Source organism: Argentina silus (assembly GCF_951799395.1).
Source record: "Argentina silus genome assembly, chromosome: 2".
Taxonomy (NCBI): Eukaryota; Metazoa; Chordata; class Actinopteri; order Argentiniformes; family Argentinidae; genus Argentina; species Argentina silus.
The window spans coordinates 9,023,396-9,043,473 of NC_139656.1; the positions used below are offsets into that span (position 1 = coordinate 9,023,396).

A 20,078-nucleotide genomic window follows, 5' to 3' on the forward strand; every position below is an offset into this window, starting at 1 on the left:
TTTTCTTGAAATCCAAAATGTCCTCTGTTAGATGTATGTCAGAAGACACCGCTTATATCAACTTTCTCATGTCTGAAAATGAACTTACAGTAGCAAGAAATAAAGAGAAAAGTTTCCGCCTGATATGCCCATTTAAGGTCTTTTAGAACTCTGCAGTCTTGTTAAATAAATCAGTTACTCTCTAGAGAGGAAAGCAAAACATGTTGGCTTCTTCCAAAAGAGCCTGACCAGTAAAGAAAACAGAGGAGCTCCAAGGAAAAGTTTCATACACGAGGTACTCTGGAAGGAGAGGACTTTACACGCCTGCTGCAAACCGCTGTTACCGTACGTCTCTTAAACATACAGTAAAACAACAACGTCCGAAAACATCATTTCACCGCTCCAGAGTGTCTCCTCTAAACCTCTCCTCAGTCCTTGCCTCAGTCCCTGAAACTTCACCCTCCTATTCTGCGGTCACCTTGATGCTAGTGTCCCTCTGCTGCTCCCGAAATCATTATCTCCAGACTCAGCAGTGTCCCTTCACCTGCACTACTTCACAGCTACTGTATATCAGTATCAGAGACACATACCACTCCCTCAGGGGAGTCTGGTGGAGGCAGAAATTGAAGGATGTTTGAAACCATTCCTCATTCCATTCCATGCATTACAATGAGCCATCTTCTGATTTCTACCTCCACTAGCCTCCCTACTGTATATCATCTGCCTTGCAACCCAGAGAGCTGATGCCATCAGAGGAAACGCTCAGAGCATCTCTCTTGTGGGTTTCTATTTCAACTCCAGCTAGCAACCCCACTGTGATGAGTCACTGCAGCTATCCTCAGCCCCTCTCCTGCACGACAACACACACTCTCCTTTTCCCCAGAAACACATCCTATTCCCACCAACCCCCGAGCCTGGGGAGTAAAATGCCATTCTCTTAATTTCTCTGCCTCTGTTTTTCCCCAAGCATCATGTGGCAAATTTATTTAGCTTCTGAAGCTAAGATGTTGTTGGCTGTGAGTGTTTTTCCCGGAAGCCTGAGAGATATTTGAGTGGTGGGTTGTCTTCCTGACAGGCAGGTTTTGTGGTGAGTGGGCATAGCTTAACTTTGCCCAGGCATATTGCGGTGTGAAGTGTCCTCTCCCCCATGCCCACACACTTATACTGTGCCGCGCGCGCGCACACACACACACACACACACACACACACACACACACACACACACACACTAGATTCTAGAGTTCCTTTTCTATCCACTCCTCTCACAGAGCTTACAGGCCCACCCATCCACTCCTCTGCATTTGTGTACGAGTGAAACCTAATTAACCCATTAGCCAGGGCAAAGCTGATAAAAGCTCACAGTGGAAAACAATGTCAATGGTTCAACAGGTGCCTGGTGAAAGATCAGGAGCTGTTTTAATTGACCTTCTAATGAGGCTTTCTTCCCCATTTCACTAATCATTTTCCTAGTTAAGGCCAGAGAATGTAGCTGCACTGTGCAGGTCCAAAACACATCACTACTGTGTATACTGTAAGAGTGTGTGCTGCGTGGAAGTCACACTGTTGCAGAACTCCTGATTGCAGAAGAGAATGTTAGAGGGTAGTGAAATCACACACGCAAAGACAAAATGGACACCAAATAGGCGGCATGATTATGTAACCATTACTCAAGTCTCCTGACACATCTCAAAATGCATGGAGAGCTTCAGAATCTGGACATTCCTCAGTTGCTACGCACAGTGGACAATTCAGAGGGTCTCTCTGGATCACAAGGGGGAAATAAAGCCTGCTCTATCTAAACAGCTTTTCCACAGTTGAGCAAAATGAGCAGGCCTCCCTTTAAACAACCTTTTACAAACAAACTCACTCCAAATTGGACTGCCAATGAGGGGGGAGGGGGGAGGGGGGGGGTTGAAATGGGATTCCTTCCTGCTCTTGAGGAGGAAGAAATGTATGAACCTGTCCGTCAAGGACACACGCACACACACAGACATAGAACTACAAATGAAGTAAAGAAAAGGAAATGAATAAAGTACCAAACTTTAGTCTTTAACATTCTTAAATTACATCTTCAATATACCATCCATACCAGGATAGTACCATCCATACCAGGATAGTATAGTCCATAAAACAACAGTTCATGTTGAAAGTGAAAGGAAAGTTCAAGAAAGCATTTGCTGTGACTTTTCTGAAAGACATCCCTTTCACTCTGTGTTTCTAGTTTGCCCCACTTTCCAGAGTCGGGTGTTTGATATGAGTTCTGTATTCCCATGTCGACTCAGCACTGAGTGTTTCTACATGACAAAAAAAAATGTTGTTCTGTGCTGCAACAACCACAAACAACTCCAGAGAATATGACATTTCTGTGCATGGGTGAAGGGGGAAAACAAATCAGTAGAACCAGGTTAAAGTACAATAGGTAAAGTTGCTGTAAGCTCACCCCTGGCTATGATACAATTGCACCACCAGAGAAAGAACAATAACAATACATCATTTAAATTAGTTTCATAATCCTCAAAGTTGACCCAGATTTAGGGAGAATCTAAAATGGCGGTGGAATTATTTAAACAGGCCTGAAGGGAAAACATCTTGTTATGGTGACAGCAGCAACTCATAACAACTACACAGATAAAGCAAGTGACAGGAGTCAAGCCCCACTTGCCCTAATGAAATCACATATAAGTAAGAAAGTCTCAGGAAAAACTGCTCCAACACTGTGCCTGATCCTTCAGACCATGGGACAGAGGAACAGCATGTCTTAATGACTAACCACAGACTGCTACCCAAACCACTTACAGTTACAGAACATTCTCAGAGGAAGTTTCTTCATTGGGTCTTTTCCCACAAGGAAGGGAAAACCCACAAAATCATTCTTTCTCCCAGACAGTTAAATCAACCCACACGTCAAAGGAGCCCACCACATAAAAATCCATCTGTGTGTGTCTGATGCATTTCTCCATCTTCTCCTTCTATGGGTGTGTAAGGGTACCTATGGTACATTTCTGTGAGGGTCCATATAAAACATCCAATTTGGTTTCACAATATGTCATGAGGTAATTTCCGCTCCCCTTACCTGCACCTGGCCCTTGCCCATGATCTTGTCCACTATCTCGTTGTCGTCCTTGTTGAGCTTGGTCTTGTCGTAACACTTCTCATAGCACAGGATCCGCAGGCACTGAGACCCTTCCAGCTCTATCTCAAACTCCTGTTTGGACAATAAATAGAGATGACGTGAGCATTAGATTTAATTTCCTGTTGGTGGGGGGAATATATGTTCTAATCTACCATTGGAGCCATGCGTAGAGAGTTTAGTGCCCTGGTCCCTCACCTCGTCCCACTGGGGTTCGGTGGTGTCTCTGAACACACGGGTCTTGGCCTTGCTGACAAAGTAGCCATAGGAGTCCACCTCCAGAGTACAGTAGAGATCTGGACAAAGACAAATAACATGGCAGAGACATGTTTAATACAATAGAGCAGTCTTTAGGACATTTAGGACGTACAAGGCAGTCACTTGTTATTAAACAGTATTAGGCATATTTAAATGGCTAAAGACATTTTAATGTAACACACACACACACACACACACACACACACACCTGAGACAAGAGGGCGTCAGCTTTGATAATGTCCTCATTAAGGTGATGCTGAGCTGGTCTCTATAGACAATGATGCCCATTACAAGACCTCCCCTATCACTGAGCCAGGAGGCAGAGGCAGCCCTCTCTCCATACCCGCTGGTCTCCCGGGTCCCTCTTCTCTGACAGCATGATGGATGGCTACACACCATGACCTCTGACCCCTGGAGACACCACGGCTACATGTGGAGCACTGGGCCCAGCCGCAGAGACAGACACCATGTTTACACTGTAGTGTAGTCACACATGACTTGAAACATGAAAAAAGCGGCGTGACCCGTGACTGTCTGGGTTAGGGCAGGGGGATACCACCCAGCTGAGGCAGGGCTGATACACAGGACAAAGAAGGAAGAAGGAAGGAGACAGGAATGGCATTTAATTTCATATAGTGTCATTCCTTTTTATTGTCCCTGCATCCTGAGGCTCTCTGATGTAATCACTCTCAATGAGGAAGCATTTAGCTAGCAGCCTTGTAGTGGGGGGCTAAATTACCATCTGGGGTGTTTTCAAAATGGAGTCACGCTTGACCAATTACTGTCCACATCCGCCACGTGGGAGAGTTAGCAGGGTGACATGAAGCTTTGTCTGTCAAAATAGCCCTGTGATCATCACTAGCCTGACAACCAAGAGCTCAGGACAAAACAACCCCAAACAATCTAACTGCTGTCTCTTTCAGTGAAGAGTCGAGATACTGTGGGAAATACACATTTGGACACAAGCCTACTGTAATGCATTACAACAAGAGTAGTATATCAGTCTTTATGGTCCCAGAAATAGCTATTGGCTCCATTAAGAACCATTCGGAAGCACAACTCCCCTCTATGTCAGATTTACGCCTCTGTTCCCAGTACCTAGACACTGTGGAAGTTATTGCTGCTCAGACTTTGAACCTGACACCACCATGAAACTATTCATACTCTTGGACCACTCAGAGATTTATCTGGAAGGTTATTTTCCTCTCCATCTGAAGTAGGTTTGTGTGCCTGGGCCTAAAATCAAAACAAGGCCAGGGGGAAGATATGTAGTCTCCTTTTAGAGTGTCCTAGAAGCATAGCCAGGAGAGCCTTCAGAAATGGGACACAGAAAAAGGAGAGCTGGCTACTGGAGGTGACTACTTTTTCCATTGGCAGGCCTCTTCCTGCCCTCACATAAATGGGCAAACCTGTGGTTACCCCACTTTAAAGAGATTAATGGACACCATCCTGACTCTGACCAGATGACCTGAAAGCTGACCAATTGTGTGTGTGTGTGTGTGTGTGTGTGTGTGTGTGTGACCTCAATCTTTAGGTTGTAGGCAAATCCGGGCCTGAGGGTATGTGTTCAGGGTAGGTGAAACAGTGGGAAACTGGAAAACTGAGAGACAAACAGTCGCCCTAACCTGTTTGCATCATCATGGCTCTGAGTTTGGAAGAACAACAAGACCTCAGCAGGTCAGGGCTCATTTGTGTGTGTGTGTGTGTGTGTGTGTGTGTGTCTGTCTGTCTGTGTTTTTACAACCTAATTCATGCCTCGATATCCCTAACACAGCTCTCCATTGTAAAAACATGAGTCTGATGCTTATTTATAACATATACTAGAAGAAGAATTATTTTAATTGGATCCAGAATGATAACACTAATAAAATGAAGAAAAATGTTTCAATGAGAAACACATGCATCAAGGACTGGATTAGATTATACACAGGAATTAGAGAATCCATGATAAAATACGTCCTATACAGCATCACCTTAACACAAGACCTATCTAAAAAAACCAGAAAGGATTTGTGTTTCATCATGTTGTGTAAAACAGACAACATCTCTGTTTTAGGTCAGTGTTTTTTTTTGTTCATTTCTGTTCCCTGTATTTTGGGGAAGCAGTAAACTCCCAGCTCCTTCCTCTATGACCCAGTTTAGTTCTGTTGCCCTGAGCTGAGACTGAGCTGTGCTTCCTATTGGAGGAAGCTAATAGTGGCACAGTTAACAATGTTTTAATAGGACATGATTGTATACACTATAATTACTGAAAAAAGCTGTTCAAGTTATTTTTGACTCCTGTATGTCTGATCTATGTACAGGAAACCCAATGATACTGATTGACAGCACCTCTTACATAGGGCATGCCTAATCAGGACAACACCATGGCAACCACCGCAAATATCTCAAGGGCGTGATCATGGTACTGGTACGATCCAGTTAAAAGACTGGCATATGAGTGAACCTACACCACCTCACTCTGCACACTTCTTCATTTTTAAACAATTCTGCTTGCTATTCTCTGCCGAGGATCAAAAAGGCTTTCAAAGGAGACAGCTTTCCAATCCATTACACAAGAAAATCAATCTGTGCAGCTTTCATACACTGCATACGCTGTCATGGTAACTGAGGCTGCTGTGATATTTGAACTGGTGCTTGTGTAACAGGACACAATCAGAGAGCAGTGGAGCAGCACCTGTCTAGTACTGACATATCTGAGCCACTCTCAGGCACTCTGACATCATCTAGTGTGTGCGCTTGCCTGTGTGTGTGTGTGTGTGTTTGTTTGTGTGACTATTGGCCTTATTAAGGCCACACCTGCAGCACAGAGCTCAGTTTCTCTGTCTGTCCGTGTGTGTGTGAGTGTGTGTGTGTGTGTGTGTGTGTGTGTGTGTGTGTGTGTGTGTGTGTGTGTGTGTGAGTAGGGCCCTCGGTCTTCTCTTCCCGTCAGCTCTCTATGGAACGGCTGTGTGTCTCTGTCGGCCTCTCAGTTGAAAGGAACCACAGGAATGTGGCTGTGGCTCAGAGCTGCTCCTCTGGGACCGTCACTGTGGCCAAGCCCTCTCCTCTCTGACTCTGTCTCTCTCTGTCCCACTTTATCAAGAGCAGCAGCCACAGTTGTGGGTAAATTGCGTACCTCACACTCACTCAGGCCAGTACTGGGGGCCTGTGGCCAGTACTGGGGGCCTGACAGGCTTTACTATGGTTTACTGCACAAGTCAGAAGCGTAATCTGTCTTCTGGGACAGAAGGAAACTGGAGCTCTCTCTCTCTGTAAATTATGTTATGACAATATTGATGATATGATGAGCAATAACAATAGCATCCTTGTACTATATACGCACGAACATCAAGCACACATACACAGACACACATACACACACACAGGCACACACACACACCAACACAAAGATGCTGAGCAGATGCTAATCCCAGTGCAGCAGTGTAACAGTGAGAATATTGTCGAGCCTGACTAAGACTTACTGGCTGACTCTTTGAAGCCTTTGGCATTGTGGACGATCACATGCAGGAACCCATACAGGCCTGGAGTCTCCTCATCTGGAACACACAGCAGAAGAACAACACAGCAGTGTCAGGACATTTAACGTCAGGTCAGTGACCTGTATGTATGGGACACTTTTTTTCTCATAACCTCATAGCCAAGAGAACACTGCATCTGCAATGCAGAATCGAGTGGCTTGTGTGTGTGTGTGTATATATATATATAAATAATCACATAATCATACAATCTCGTACAGTAGTCCAACATCTCCCACTTTACAGAGGACCAGAGGTGTGTGTATGTGTGTGTGAGTGTGTGCGTGTGTGCATACTTGAGCTTGCATGCATGTGTGCACATGCATGTTTGCAGCTGAGGTGAGATGAGGTTCCTCTCTCTCCTATTTCAGGTGGACTAACTGAAGCCCCATGTGAGAGCAGGACGCAGGGCAGAGATGAAGGCTATCAGGTTGTTCTACTCCACACTCTTCTCCAATCATCACTCCCTCCCTTACAGTGACCTCACCCCCCAGGCCCTGCTCTCAGATGTGGATGAGGAGGGATTCAGTGTGTGAGTGTGTGTGTGTGTGTGTGTGTGTGTGTGAAAAGAGAGAGGAGGACATTTTGTCCTCTTCCGAGCAGTGCAGTAAGAACATCAGGTGAGGAGCCCATCTGTGTTTAACAGGTACTCAATCATTCATGAGCACTATAAATTAGCAGTTGTAGCTAAATGACAAACTCACTCTGTTCACTGAACTGGTGAACCAGCAGCATCCTTCAAACTCCACACCAACAGCCATTAAAACAGTATCAGAAGTTGTTCTTGGGTGGCCCTAAAATACTCCAGTCACACACACAGAGACACTGAGACACACAGACGCGCCTCTCTCATGTGTGCCCTGGCCCCGGTAGGATTATGTTGCTTAGGCCTGTGAGGCCTGGGTGTTTCCTGGTAAATAAACTGAGCCAGAGGGGTCTGAAACTGGAGCAGCCCTATTTGAAGATCCCCGCAGGCCAGCTACTGAGATGAGAGGCTAGCACTGAGCCTTAGAGAAACACAATGTGTGTGTATGACTGTGTACTATACTGTATGTGTGCATAACAGAGGGTGAAAAAAAGGTGTAAACTCAGAGTTTCATTCTCCCCCTGGCCTGCCCTCCATAGACAGAGGGAGGATGGGTCCCTGAGTCGGTCCTGTTCTGTCAGTCAGAGCCATGGGAACCAAGGGGTCACATTCCTCCTCCAGCTGGTCCTTATTTCACACCCCCTGCTACTCCTAACATGTCATAGCATGGTGTGTGTGTGTGTTTGGGGGGGGGGGGTACATTTTAAATGCCAAGGAGTGGGGGAGAGAGCACTGTTTTGCCATACTGTGTTGTAAAGTGACAACCTAGAAAAATGAAAACCTGTTTTACTTTAATGAAATTTCCTACCCTCTCTCTCTCTGTCTCTCTACTGGGAAACAGAGAGATTAGTTTGATGTCGGTGTAAAGGTAGAGTTGAGTGCTGTGTCAAACTGTCTGTAAGCAATCAGGAGCACCCACTGGCAGCCAGGAGCTATGCCTCATACAACCACAAGGTTGAGCTATACACCATTGAAACAGATCACTGTCAACTTTACAATGGCAATGCTTTAGTCACAGATTTATAATTTCACTGTGGCCAAGTTCAATAAAGACAACATGAAATCACACCTAATATGTAGTCAAGCAGAATTCTTTAGAATTCAACTTATCATTAATTCCATGTAAAGGCACTGGAGAATCACCACTGCTTTGCTGTCTCTTTTGTCTTTGATGTAGGGTGAGTTATTGTATCTCTAAGGTCTGGCGAAACTTCCATTGATGCCCTGTTGTCACTGTGTGTGTGTGTGTGTGTGTGTGTGTGTGTGTGTGTGTGTGTGTGTGCGTGCGTGCGTGTTTGTGTGTATCCAGTGGCAGTGTGTGTGTAAGCGGAGAGTCCCCATGCTATTTCCACTCACCAGTGTGTCCTGGGAGACCACAGTGGGGCTGCCAGATGGTTTTAATGTCACATGAATCTAAACAGATCTGAGCTCCACAACTAAAACAAACCGGACCTGAGCTCTACCCACGCACCCAGTCCTCCCAGCACAGCACAGACCAGCAGCATGGCACAGGTTATCACTAGATGAGAAACACATTGTAACCTAGATTCTTTCTAAACCCATTTCTCTTTTTGTGCTGAGAAAGTAAGAGGCACATTTGTGGCTTTTAACTCAAAGCAGATCAGAGGAAGGAGAGGGGCTTGTGTGTGTGTGTGTGTGTTACTCACCATCTTTATTACTGGTAACAGGGATGTTGTGGACGGTTCTGAGTTTGAAGCAGGAGCTGGTGAGGACCTGCAGCTCTACAGAGCTCAACATACATGTCTGGAGATCTGAGGAACACAGCAGAGAGGAAACATCTATAAACCTATATAAGCAGCAAGGCTAAACGTTTCTATAAACCTATATAAGCAGCAAGGCTAAACGTTTCTATAAACCTATACTTGATTTCTGCATTGGTCACAATATGCAGAATCATAGTAAAACGATCAACGCTTGTCATGACAAAAAGAAAGTTGTAATACAACTGGGGACACGGCAGACTTAAGTTACTGTATATCCCTCTTGGATTATGCAAGCAATGGATTTTGTAGATAAAGCTGATGTTGAGAGACAACTGTTGAACCAGTCAGTCAGTCATTATGTCTCCCACTGTACCTTTCTTCTGGAGTTTCTGGATGCTCTCCCTCCACTCTGACCTCTCATAGTCTGATGACAGGAGGAACTGGTGGCTCTGGGGGGAAAAAAACAACATAGACACACTCTTAAAAATGGTCCTGAAACACTTTTTTTTAAGGCAGTAGCTCCCTCCAGTGGTGGAAGTGTAACCCTACATCAACATTTGAATGGCCAGTGAGGAGGCAGAGTAGGGCAGCTTACTAATACTTTGCCATGTTTGTTGTGGAAGCGGAAGGGGATGGTGGGGGAGTTTAACAGCAGCCAGGACTCCTGCTCGTTCATCTTCTTCCTCAGACGCTCCACCACACGACTCTGGCCCTTCAAGGCTTTCTATACACACAGGGACAGAGCGAGAGAGAGGAGCTATTTACTTTGATTTAAATTAAAAAAAAATATATAAAATAAAACAGTAATTAAAGTTACAGTATATAATGCCATTAACATGTCCTCACACACCCTTTTGCCTCCTGTTATCATTATTCTAACACCCATAAACACCCATCCACACTGACACACACACACACACAGAGACACACACACACAGAGACACACACACACTGAGACACACACACACTGAGACACACACACACTGAGACACACACACACACACACACACACACACACACACACACACACACACACACACACACACACACACACACACACACACACACACACACACACACACACACACACACACACACACACACACACACACACACACACACACACACACACACACACACACACACACACACACCCATGCCAAGAAGCAGAGTCAGAGCATGGCCACAATCAGTTCAATCAAGGCCTTTTCCTGCACTGATTAAACTCCCCTCATCAGGCCCCCAGTGTCAGCCTGGGAGAGCAGGTCTTAACCACATGCGCACGCACGCATGCAAGCACAGTTAGCACACAAACGCATGCAAGTGCAGTTAGCGCACACATGCATGCAAGCGCAAGCGCACACACACACACACACACACAGCACTCTGAACCCTCCTAGATGGGTTCTACTATGGACAGAATCACTGGAACTATAAACCCAGGAGGGAGCAGAGGTTGCTGGAGTGTCATTGAGCAAATAATACAGTGGTGTGTTTAGGGGTCCTTCATTGTTAACAACAGCCTTGACGCTCTAGTGTTTTCCATGCCCACTCCAAACCCACGCCTCTCTAGGCTTGGTGCTTCTGTGTCCAAAGGTTTGAAATCAACTGCATGCTGTTTTTCAAGGTGAAAGATTCCCAAGGCCTTCCAAAATAAAACAGCAACAAAGGGGTGAGTAACATCTATTGTGTTTGGTAAGAGGTCACGGAACACTGGGCAAGGTAACTTACTGGGAAACACAGTTATCCTCTATGGACCTGTGTTTATATGACAGTCACAATTAGATGGCTATCACTTCCACTGCATTGAAGTCTACTGTATCAGAGTAAACAGTTCTGCGTAAACAGTAAAGTGTACTGCTTGTGTGTGTGTGTGTGTGTGTGTGTGTGTGTGTGTGTGTGTCTACACATACTCTCCCAGTGGCTCAGTCATTACTGATCTCTGATCCCTGGTCAGAGGGGAAACTTGGAAAAGAAACCGTTCCAAAAACAACAGTGGTGTGATGAGGAGAGAGGAACCCAGTGTTAATTCCAGGCAGGTTTTCCCCTCAGATAGAGTGAGTAAGACAAACAAAGCCCCCGCTCAGACTGCTGCAGCGACACACCCAGGGAGCCTAGCCCAGACCTGGAGGGCCCTAGCTGGGCAGGACACCGACTGCTCCTTACTGGAAGAGGGCCGCTGGCCTCAGCTGACCCTGATACTGCCAGGCACTGCCACCATTTTGGCTCAACAGAGTAGATGGAACATTAGATAGTGGTGCTAAGTGGGGCCCAGAGCAGGATTATCATAGCAACCATACTGCACACAACCATTGCATTGGATTCCACCCCCTCTGATAAGAGTTTTGAACCTCAAAATACAAAGAAGAGGGCTCTCTCTAAACACAGGGTTAGGGTTTAGGTCTGGCAGTAGAGGGTATACAGTAGGACAGGCCTATTTACCTTCTCTTTCTGGATATCGCTCTTGATGAGGGAGATCTTGATCTTCATATCATCGATCTCGTCCTCTGGCAGCACCTGGAAGTGAGGGCAGGGTTCTGAGTCATCCAGGGTCTGGAAGGTCAGGTCTGCCAGGGGGATGTACCACTTACACTCATACTGCTGGTGCTTCCTATGGTAGAGGGGAATGGGGAGAGGGAGGGGGAGGGGGAGGTTATAGGGGCAGAAAGAGAGAGCGTCAGGGCAGTACAATGTTGTCTTTAGGTTATGTTTCAGTTTCAGGCTTATTCAAACCGTCTAAATCTTTCAGGAATGAACGTGAATGCAAGCACACACACCCACCCACCCACATACATACACACCCTCCCTCACAGGCTGTAGGTTCATGACTGTCATTGTCCTGATGGAGGGCACACAATCCCTGCTATACACACACAGCTCCATGAGAACACACATTGGCTGGTAATGAGTTAGATAGGGGAGATGGAAGACTGAGAGAGAGACAAAGAGAGGTGGAGAGAATATTTTATCTCTCTAAGAAAGACATCTACTGGCCAATTCCAACAAAAGCCTTGCTTAATAAAGCAATATCATTGCAAGGCTATGTCTTTGATGAGTTGCATTAGTCATGTCTAATTGTGTTTTCACATGGGTATCCATTAACTAATTATATCTGTTCACGTGGGGGGCAACCCACGGTGAAACCTGCTCTAACTGAGAGGTAGAGTAATGTGCATGTTCAGCAAATATACCCATCCATCAGAACATGCTCAAGCCCATTAATGGTGTTGGAGATAGATGTTCATTCCAGTAATGAGCTTTCATTATCATTTCTGGAGGCTGCATTGTCAACTCATTAACACAGGAATAAATTAATCATGCCTTCTATTTGTGGGCTTCATCTCAATGTACATTATTAGGAAATGAAAACTGCTCTGCTTTTCCCTGCATGACAATTGCCATTTTACACAACTCACAGTGGAAAATACTTGTTTTGTCCTATTACAGTAGATGGCTAATTTGTCTGGTTCAGTGTACTGTGCAGTCCTGAAACAGTATCCCCCACCCCCCTCCAATCCTTTGCCTACAGACATCCCCCCTCTCTCCATTTTTAATGAGACCCCTTCTTTGTTTTAACACGGTGTGAGCTCCCCTCTCTCTGTGATCAGGGTCTTTGTCTCTGAGGGCTCCATGGGGTTTTGTTTTGGTTTCAGGGGGGTATCTCTGTGTTCATACAGTGTCTAATCCCCCAGTGGTGCTTCCAGCTGATCTGTATACTAAAACAGCATCTGTGTTATACACTGAGAGGTGATTATAGGGGAGAGGTGATTATAGGGACCAGGGTTGGCTCTGCTGGGGAACAGAATCAGCATATCCAATCTCCCCCATCCACAGCAATTTCATGCTCCCCAAAGAGCATTTTCATGGCCCTTATTTATTATAATCAGATGGAGTAAATATTAATAATATGAGATTTTAATATAGTTTTAAAGATGGTGAAAACACACATTCTGGGGTAAGACATAAGGTTCTGGAGTAAATATAAACACGAGTAATCTACAATGATTGAGTAGAGATAGGCAGAGAGATTGAATGGGATTAAGGTTCTCAGTGAGTTAATACTGATGATTAGGTATTAGCCAGATTGTTTTTGTTGGTCAGTTCAGCTCTGTTGGCCTAATCCTTGGTGTAGAGGACACACAGATAAGGCTTCAGACCATAATAGAGTGATTTACAGACTGGTAACCATGGAAACGCCAGCTGGCGCTCCCTCTGTCCTACCACAGTGAGGAAGCAGCAGTGACTGTCACGGACCGCCGGCAACCGTCAATCACAATCAGGCCCAATCTGGCTAACAACGGTAACCGTGAGTGGGTGAGGGACAGGTGAGTGACATAGGGCTACAGGAGGCAATCCTGTAAATGAAACACTTCATCTACAGCCACGTGTGCAGTCACTCCAATCAATTTAGAGTTGCCGTGAGAGACGCACTCACGCCAAACGCATGCACACATGCTTCCTCTGCCTCAGGCACAAACACCAGATTGAGACTCATAATGAAATGGATGACTTCTTGCTGTATGCTCTCACGTAACCCACATATCTAGACTATCCAATTTAACAATTCAACCAGTTTTTATATATTACATCTATATTACCTCTTCCTATACAGTGCTGATCAAAACTCTTTCTCTACCATTCTCTACAACACCAAAGGCAAAATATGAGAAATAACGAGAATATCTCAGTTTCAATTACTGTCCAACATCAAAGAGCAAACATGCTTTGTAGAACAAAACTGAGTAGGGAGACTCCCTTCAGAGCAGGGCTGTCATTCATCCTGACACCCTTTCAGAGAGGAGCTGGCATGTCCAAATAAAACTATAAACGCATTTAGATTGTACAAATACGGGAAGAACAATCAGTGGGGGGAGGTAGAAGGCTGTCTGAGTGTTCATTTGGGAGGCTCAGACTGGTAGACTAGACTGGTGGCCAGCGGGTCTATTCTCTGTTCTCTGCCTGCACTGATGGGCTTTGCCCTCCATCAGACGCTCTGCTAACCAGACACCTGGAGCCTCACTCACACACACACACACGCTCACACACACCAATAAAGTCCCTCTCTGGGGATATCGAGGAGCTATTATAGTAATATAATCACTGAGTGTGTGTGTGTGTGTGTGTGTGTGTGTGTGTGTGTCTCCATCTACATGGGTATATGAGCTGATAAGAGAGTGTGTGTGTGTGTGTGTTGATGCCTTGGACCTACCCCACAGCAGTCTTCTTCATCTTGGCACAGAGGAGGAGGTCTGTGAAGAGGAAGACGTGACGGAGCTTCCGGGAGCCCTCAGACACCTCCACCAGGAAACCATCCTTCACCAGCTGACGAGCCTGCAGAAACACATGCCATGACATCACATCCTGTAGCACGTCCAGCACAGGGAACCTAACAAGGACATAAACACACTCTTCCTCTCCTGAGTCTGGACCGTGGGCCACTGCCACAAATACACACACCCATTTAAAGAGGCCGTAAGCATGAGCCAATGCTCAGAAAAGGGAGAGAAGCAATTTTACCCCTCTACTTCTTTACTCTACAGTAGTTTGTTTGTTGTACTTCTACATAATTCACATGTTGTTCATATGTCTGTGGGCAGTAAAGCAAACTGCCCCTGTTTAAGGCTAATAAAGTCTCTACTGTAAATGGTGCCTACCTTTGAGTAACATAAGGGAACATAAGATGAGAAATGTATAGACAGTAAAGCAGGAGTGCTTCTATGTTCTTCTTGATGCCTGATCTCCTTGCTGCTCTCTGCATCTGTCTATCTCTACTCTAGCCAGCCAACTGGGAGTGCTATAATAAGGCCCAGCTAAATCAGAACTGGATTGATTAGAAGCAGCCTCAGCTAAAGAGGGCACCGTTTTTTTCTGTTTAACTGGTAGCAGAAAGACAGACAGTAATGAATGCTAAGCTGACTGTGAGGTTAAAAGCTGACTGACGCAGAGGAGAGGAAGAGAGAGGGGGGGGCGGAAGAGAAAGAGAGGGGGGGGGGGAGAGGATGAGAGAGAAACTCAGCAGGCAAAGACTGTAAAAGCAGGCTCCTCTGTGAGAGAGGAGCGTTAAGAGGAGAAAGGGCTGACAGGCAGATGAAGTCAGGAAAGTAAAGAAAATCAAAACAGCCCTGCAATGCATGCTGGGAGGGAGAGAGAGTGGGAAAATATCAAAAGACAGGAGACAGAGGGGAAGAGAAAGAAAGAGGGGCAGCTGGTGATGGACGGATTGAGGATGTTGGAGCAGGAAGAAATGAGAGCAGACGTTGTGGTTCTTTTTATGACTCCAAACAGATTTCACAAACACATTAACACACTTCCCCAAGGTTAGCAGAAATGCTTAGCAGTACGAGGTATACTCTGTTGCAATGCACGTGTACTTTCAGAGTGCAGAAATATATCATATTACAATACTGCACATATGCAAAGATATCAATTAATCACACATTCCTCAACACCAACTCCCACCACAAACCGACTCACCCTTCACCCACCCACCCCCAACCCCACCCCCACACACACCTCTCCCTTGGGCGTGGTGACAGCTGTCCTGCGGGGATCAATCTCCTCGTTGATGGAGGACAGGAAGTTCTGGGAGATCCTCAGAGCATCCTGCAGCAGGGGGAAGTCTGGGTGGTCCTTAGGAGTGTGTTTCAGCAGGTCCTACAACACATGCACAATATTACACACCCTCTCTCCACTGACAGCCTTGTTTACCACTTAGGGCCTCAATTTCCTTCCGCCAAAGAGCGCTGTGCAACACTAAGTTTTAGTGGCCATGGCTAAGCTAATTTTGTTCAGTTTCAGTTTGCGTAAATGCAGAGGGTAGGTCTCCAGCAGTGAGCGGGTGGGGATAAATGAACATGGTATGCATTGTGCTCGCCAATAGGCATTTCACTGCAAATGTTGGAATGGATAATTATTTCTATTTTTATTAAATAAAATGATAACAGTTGATAAAATAGTTGCAGTTGCAGGCAACCTATTTTATGCTTATTTATATTATTTCTCCTCCCAATACTACCATGGATTGAAGAAGTGGAATTTGACAACTTTCAGGATGATTGTAACAACCATATTTTTAGTTTGTGCATAAATGCATTTTCTATGAAGTAGGTATGCATATTTTCCTGTAATCTGTACAGTATATTGTACAATGTTTAAGATATTCTTCTATTTGATTTTATACCCTATTAAAGACATGCACGGTTGCATGATTTCATTAGGAATTGGCACAGAGCAAAGATGCGATCGATGTACAGGATGCAACATTGGGCCATCAATTGGGAATATGTTTTGGGGAATATAGCATACATAATTTCATAATGCAAGAATAAACACAAGGTCTACTTCCATATATTTTGTAAAGGATATACTGGGGGTATGAGGGATTATCTCCGACAACTGCTGTGCCGGTTATGAACAAATAAGTGTCTATTTTCACTTATTGTTCATTATTGAACATGGAATGGATAATTATCCCACTTCCCTTGCCAACCCTCTGAACACTCACATTTACTGCCCTGCCTATATATTGGTACAAAGTTTGTGTTGGTCTGGGCAAATGATCAAAACGTCTTTACACATGGTTTGAGTGGTGCGTAGCGCTCAAGCAGAAGCAAATTGGGGCCCGTAGCAGAGCAACCCTGGTTCATGGTATCTGGTTGGCTGCCATTTCTTTTCTTCCACTATCTTACCAGCCAGCACTGAATGTGTATTTAATAAAAGCAAACATGAATCTCTCTCTAACAGAAATGTGGGTGTATTTGATTGCTTTTGAAATGCTACCTTAAGGCATTGCTGCTGCTGACTACTTCCAAATATAACCTCCCTCTAACTAAACTGCATCCTTTAGAGGAGCCTGTCTCAGAAAAGCCAATTTCATTTCCATCACTTGGTTTCTGTGGAGTCAGCACACCTATGCTAATTCACTTTGACATGGAGCCTGTTAGCAGACAGAGGCTTGAGATGATGTCAGTGGTGGAGTACTGAAGCTGTATTGACAACAGAATGCCATAACTGGTTTGCATGATGTGAGCTGACCTCTGGATTGGATATGAACTGGTTTTTGTCACATTAAGCTCTACTGGCTTTATGCAAAACATATTCATGAAACACACTCTGAGTAAAAGGGATGAGACAGTCTCGGCATCTCTGCTTCCTCTGGGGGCGGTTTTCACTTTGTTGTAGCCCATCAAGGGACAGGGAATTGTATTGGAAGGTAACAATGCATGGGGGAAAAGTATAGGCTTAAAAATGAGAGTGGAACACTCTCAAATAAGCAGGGTTTGACATTGCAGGTATACGCATCGGAATGTGCTGCATTCCAATGACCTCACAGCTCTTCCACAATACTTCTCATGACTGCACAATGTGACAGCCAGGATGTGTGTAAGACACTCTTTATCCCTGAGGCGTATTGATCCTGTGCAATGTATTCTATCCATCTCCACTGTAGGTCGTATCCTCTCAAATATAACGGTTTAATTTATCTCCACAGGAGATCAGAATTACATCATGGACACACACAACTCATCTTGACTCATAACAGTCCCTTGACTAGTGTGTGTGTGTGTGTGTGTGTGTGTGTGTGAGAGTGAGTGAGAGAGATAGAGTTATAGAGAGGGTTATGTACTCACATGAAGAACCAGTGTGCTTCTGGTCACACGGTCAATCGGCTTGTACAGAAGAGCTGTGGGAGAAGGACAAGAAGAGGGCATTCTGTTTAGTGTCACGCACGCACACACACACACACGCACGCACGCACACACACACACACACACACACACACAATGCAGAAAAGCACAAGTCAAAAATCCTATTACACGCTTGGCTGGGAAAAGGTTTCCTAGGGCAGACATTTCTATCATCTACACACTCAAGTGTATATGCAGTGACACACACACACACACACACACACACACACACACACACACACTCACTCCAAGAAGGAACAGAAGTTCAACTGCTAAACAAGTTTGCAGAATCACTCCGACTCACTTCACATTACCTCTCTGACCAGTGCCTGACTCTGTCCACATTGCTTATTCAACTCACTCTCCCCCGCTGCACTTCTCATATCAAACAGATACGTGGTTGAAGCAGAATGCATGGTTTCTGTACTGCAGAGGGGAGGGAGTCCATCCACACTGTGTATGAGTGGAGTCAAGGTCTTTACTTTTCTTTAAAGTAAAGCCCCCCAACCCTAACCCTAACACCCCCCCCCCCCCCCCCCCCCACCACCACCACACACACACACACACGTTTAACATGTTCTGCACCTCGGAGCCCCTATAGCTGCCTTATTGGTTACATAGCACTTCTCTCTCTTTAACTGACAGCTACAAATCAGACGCGTCACACTAGGCTGATTTCCCAGGAGGTTTTGCAGCTGTGAGAGAGAGCACCTGTGGGACTGACGACCGACAGGTAAGATGAGAGGTGAGAACCTGATACAGCAGGTGAGAACAAGAGTGGAGAGAGAACTAGCAGAGATGGAGAATGAGACAGAGAGAGAAATATAGTTGGGCAGGATGATAGAGGGTAAAAAAAAACCAAGCCTCTGTTGAAATGTCTGTCATTTCCACTGAGCTCTGGTAATGACATGATTCTGATCTCTCACTAAGATATCGCACACTTATCGATATGACGATCACTCCTTACATCTACAGTAAAGACGTAGCAATCTCTCTCTCTATCTTTTGATCAATCTCTCCCTCTTCCCCACCTCACTCTTCTCACCTCCGATGGAATTGAGAAAAATAAAAGGAGGAATGAAGAAATCGAATGGGATCTTCCATATTACAGGACCTACAATATCACACACACACACACACACACACACACACACACGTGTCAGAGGCTGCCTACTGTACAAAGCTCCAACCACCGAGAATTTCTTATTCTCTTCTGTTCCCTCCATCCCTGCCTTCATTAATAATGTATTCTCTCCGTCTTCGATGAATGAACCCCACTGCCTTTTGTGTGAATTAACTTACTACAAGATCTGCATACATTCCACTGGAAATGAATGGCTTTAATGAGCATGTTTGTGAATCTTAGTGTGTGTGTGTGTTGTGTGTGTGTGTGTGTGTGTGTGTGTGTAAGAAGGGAGTTTAGAACGAACCTTGACATGCTATCTAGACAGACGTAGGTTAGAGTTACAAAAGACACTTCTCCTGTGACAACTCTCTAGATGCCCAGGCTCAGGCATGGACTCAACATCCCCGCCACCGCCTCTGTCCTTCACATTGCCTCATTAAAACAGCCCAACTGCATTGGACTGACTTCTGATTTGATATCGCTTATCTCCCTTGATCTAAAAGGACGCGTGGACCATGCCGAGTAGACAAAAGTGGAGTTGAGACAGCAGAAGATCACAGGGGGCCAGGGAGGATGACAAGATGAGAGAATGAGGGGAGGGGAGGAGAGAGAGGACTGCTGATTATCGGGAACCGATAGCGGGGTGTTTGTGATGGGCCCTGCTCAAGGTCGCCGTGACAATGTGACGGACAGGAGCTCATATACTTCCTGTGTCCACTTTCAAATTCCTCGTAAATTTCGCCAGAGGCATTGTATAAGTGGCGATTTATAAAACTTTAAAGCATGAACCCACCCATTCAACAACTTCCCAGTTGAATCACTAATTTGTTATAACTCATATCCTTGAAGAGCAACCACTTTTTAAAATGGTAAAGTTACAAGATCATGTTTGAAATGGGTTCTTTTTTTTTTTTTTTTTTACATTTTGAAGATACTGGCTAGAATAACAATCTGGGAGATTCCTGTAAGCATTAATTTAACACTGAATTTATAATAATTATTTGAAAAAATCCAGACAGAGAAAATGAATGTGGAATGTTCGTGTGGTTTTAATGACTTCAACATAAGTG

General features: G+C 45.1%; 1 protein-coding gene across 5 annotated transcripts in view; it reads right to left on the minus strand.

The window, feature by feature from the left end:
- The window catches only part of abr (ABR activator of RhoGEF and GTPase), a 106,221-nt gene that overhangs the window by 32,906 nt on the left and 53,237 nt on the right, over positions 1–20,078 (minus strand). For 3 of the 5 annotated variants that reach the window (XM_083695857.1, XM_083695859.1, XM_083695860.1), the window contains 10 exons: positions 17,826–17,878; positions 15,709–15,849; positions 14,405–14,526; positions 11,638–11,806; positions 9,791–9,919; positions 9,569–9,644; positions 9,139–9,243; positions 6,832–6,906; positions 3,308–3,405; positions 3,053–3,184 (listed from right to left, as the gene is read on the minus strand). In XM_083695857.1, the coding sequence (XP_083551983.1) occupies positions 3,053–3,184; positions 3,308–3,405; positions 6,832–6,906; positions 9,139–9,243; positions 9,569–9,644; positions 9,791–9,919; positions 11,638–11,806; positions 14,405–14,526; positions 15,709–15,849; positions 17,826–17,878 (1,100 nt within the window). The remainder of the gene's footprint in view (positions 1–3,052; positions 3,185–3,307; positions 3,406–6,831; positions 6,907–9,138; positions 9,244–9,568; positions 9,645–9,790; positions 9,920–11,637; positions 11,807–14,404; positions 14,527–15,708; positions 15,850–17,825; positions 17,879–20,078) is intronic. The other 2 variants (XM_083695858.1, XM_083695862.1) reach the window with 1 other exon arrangement.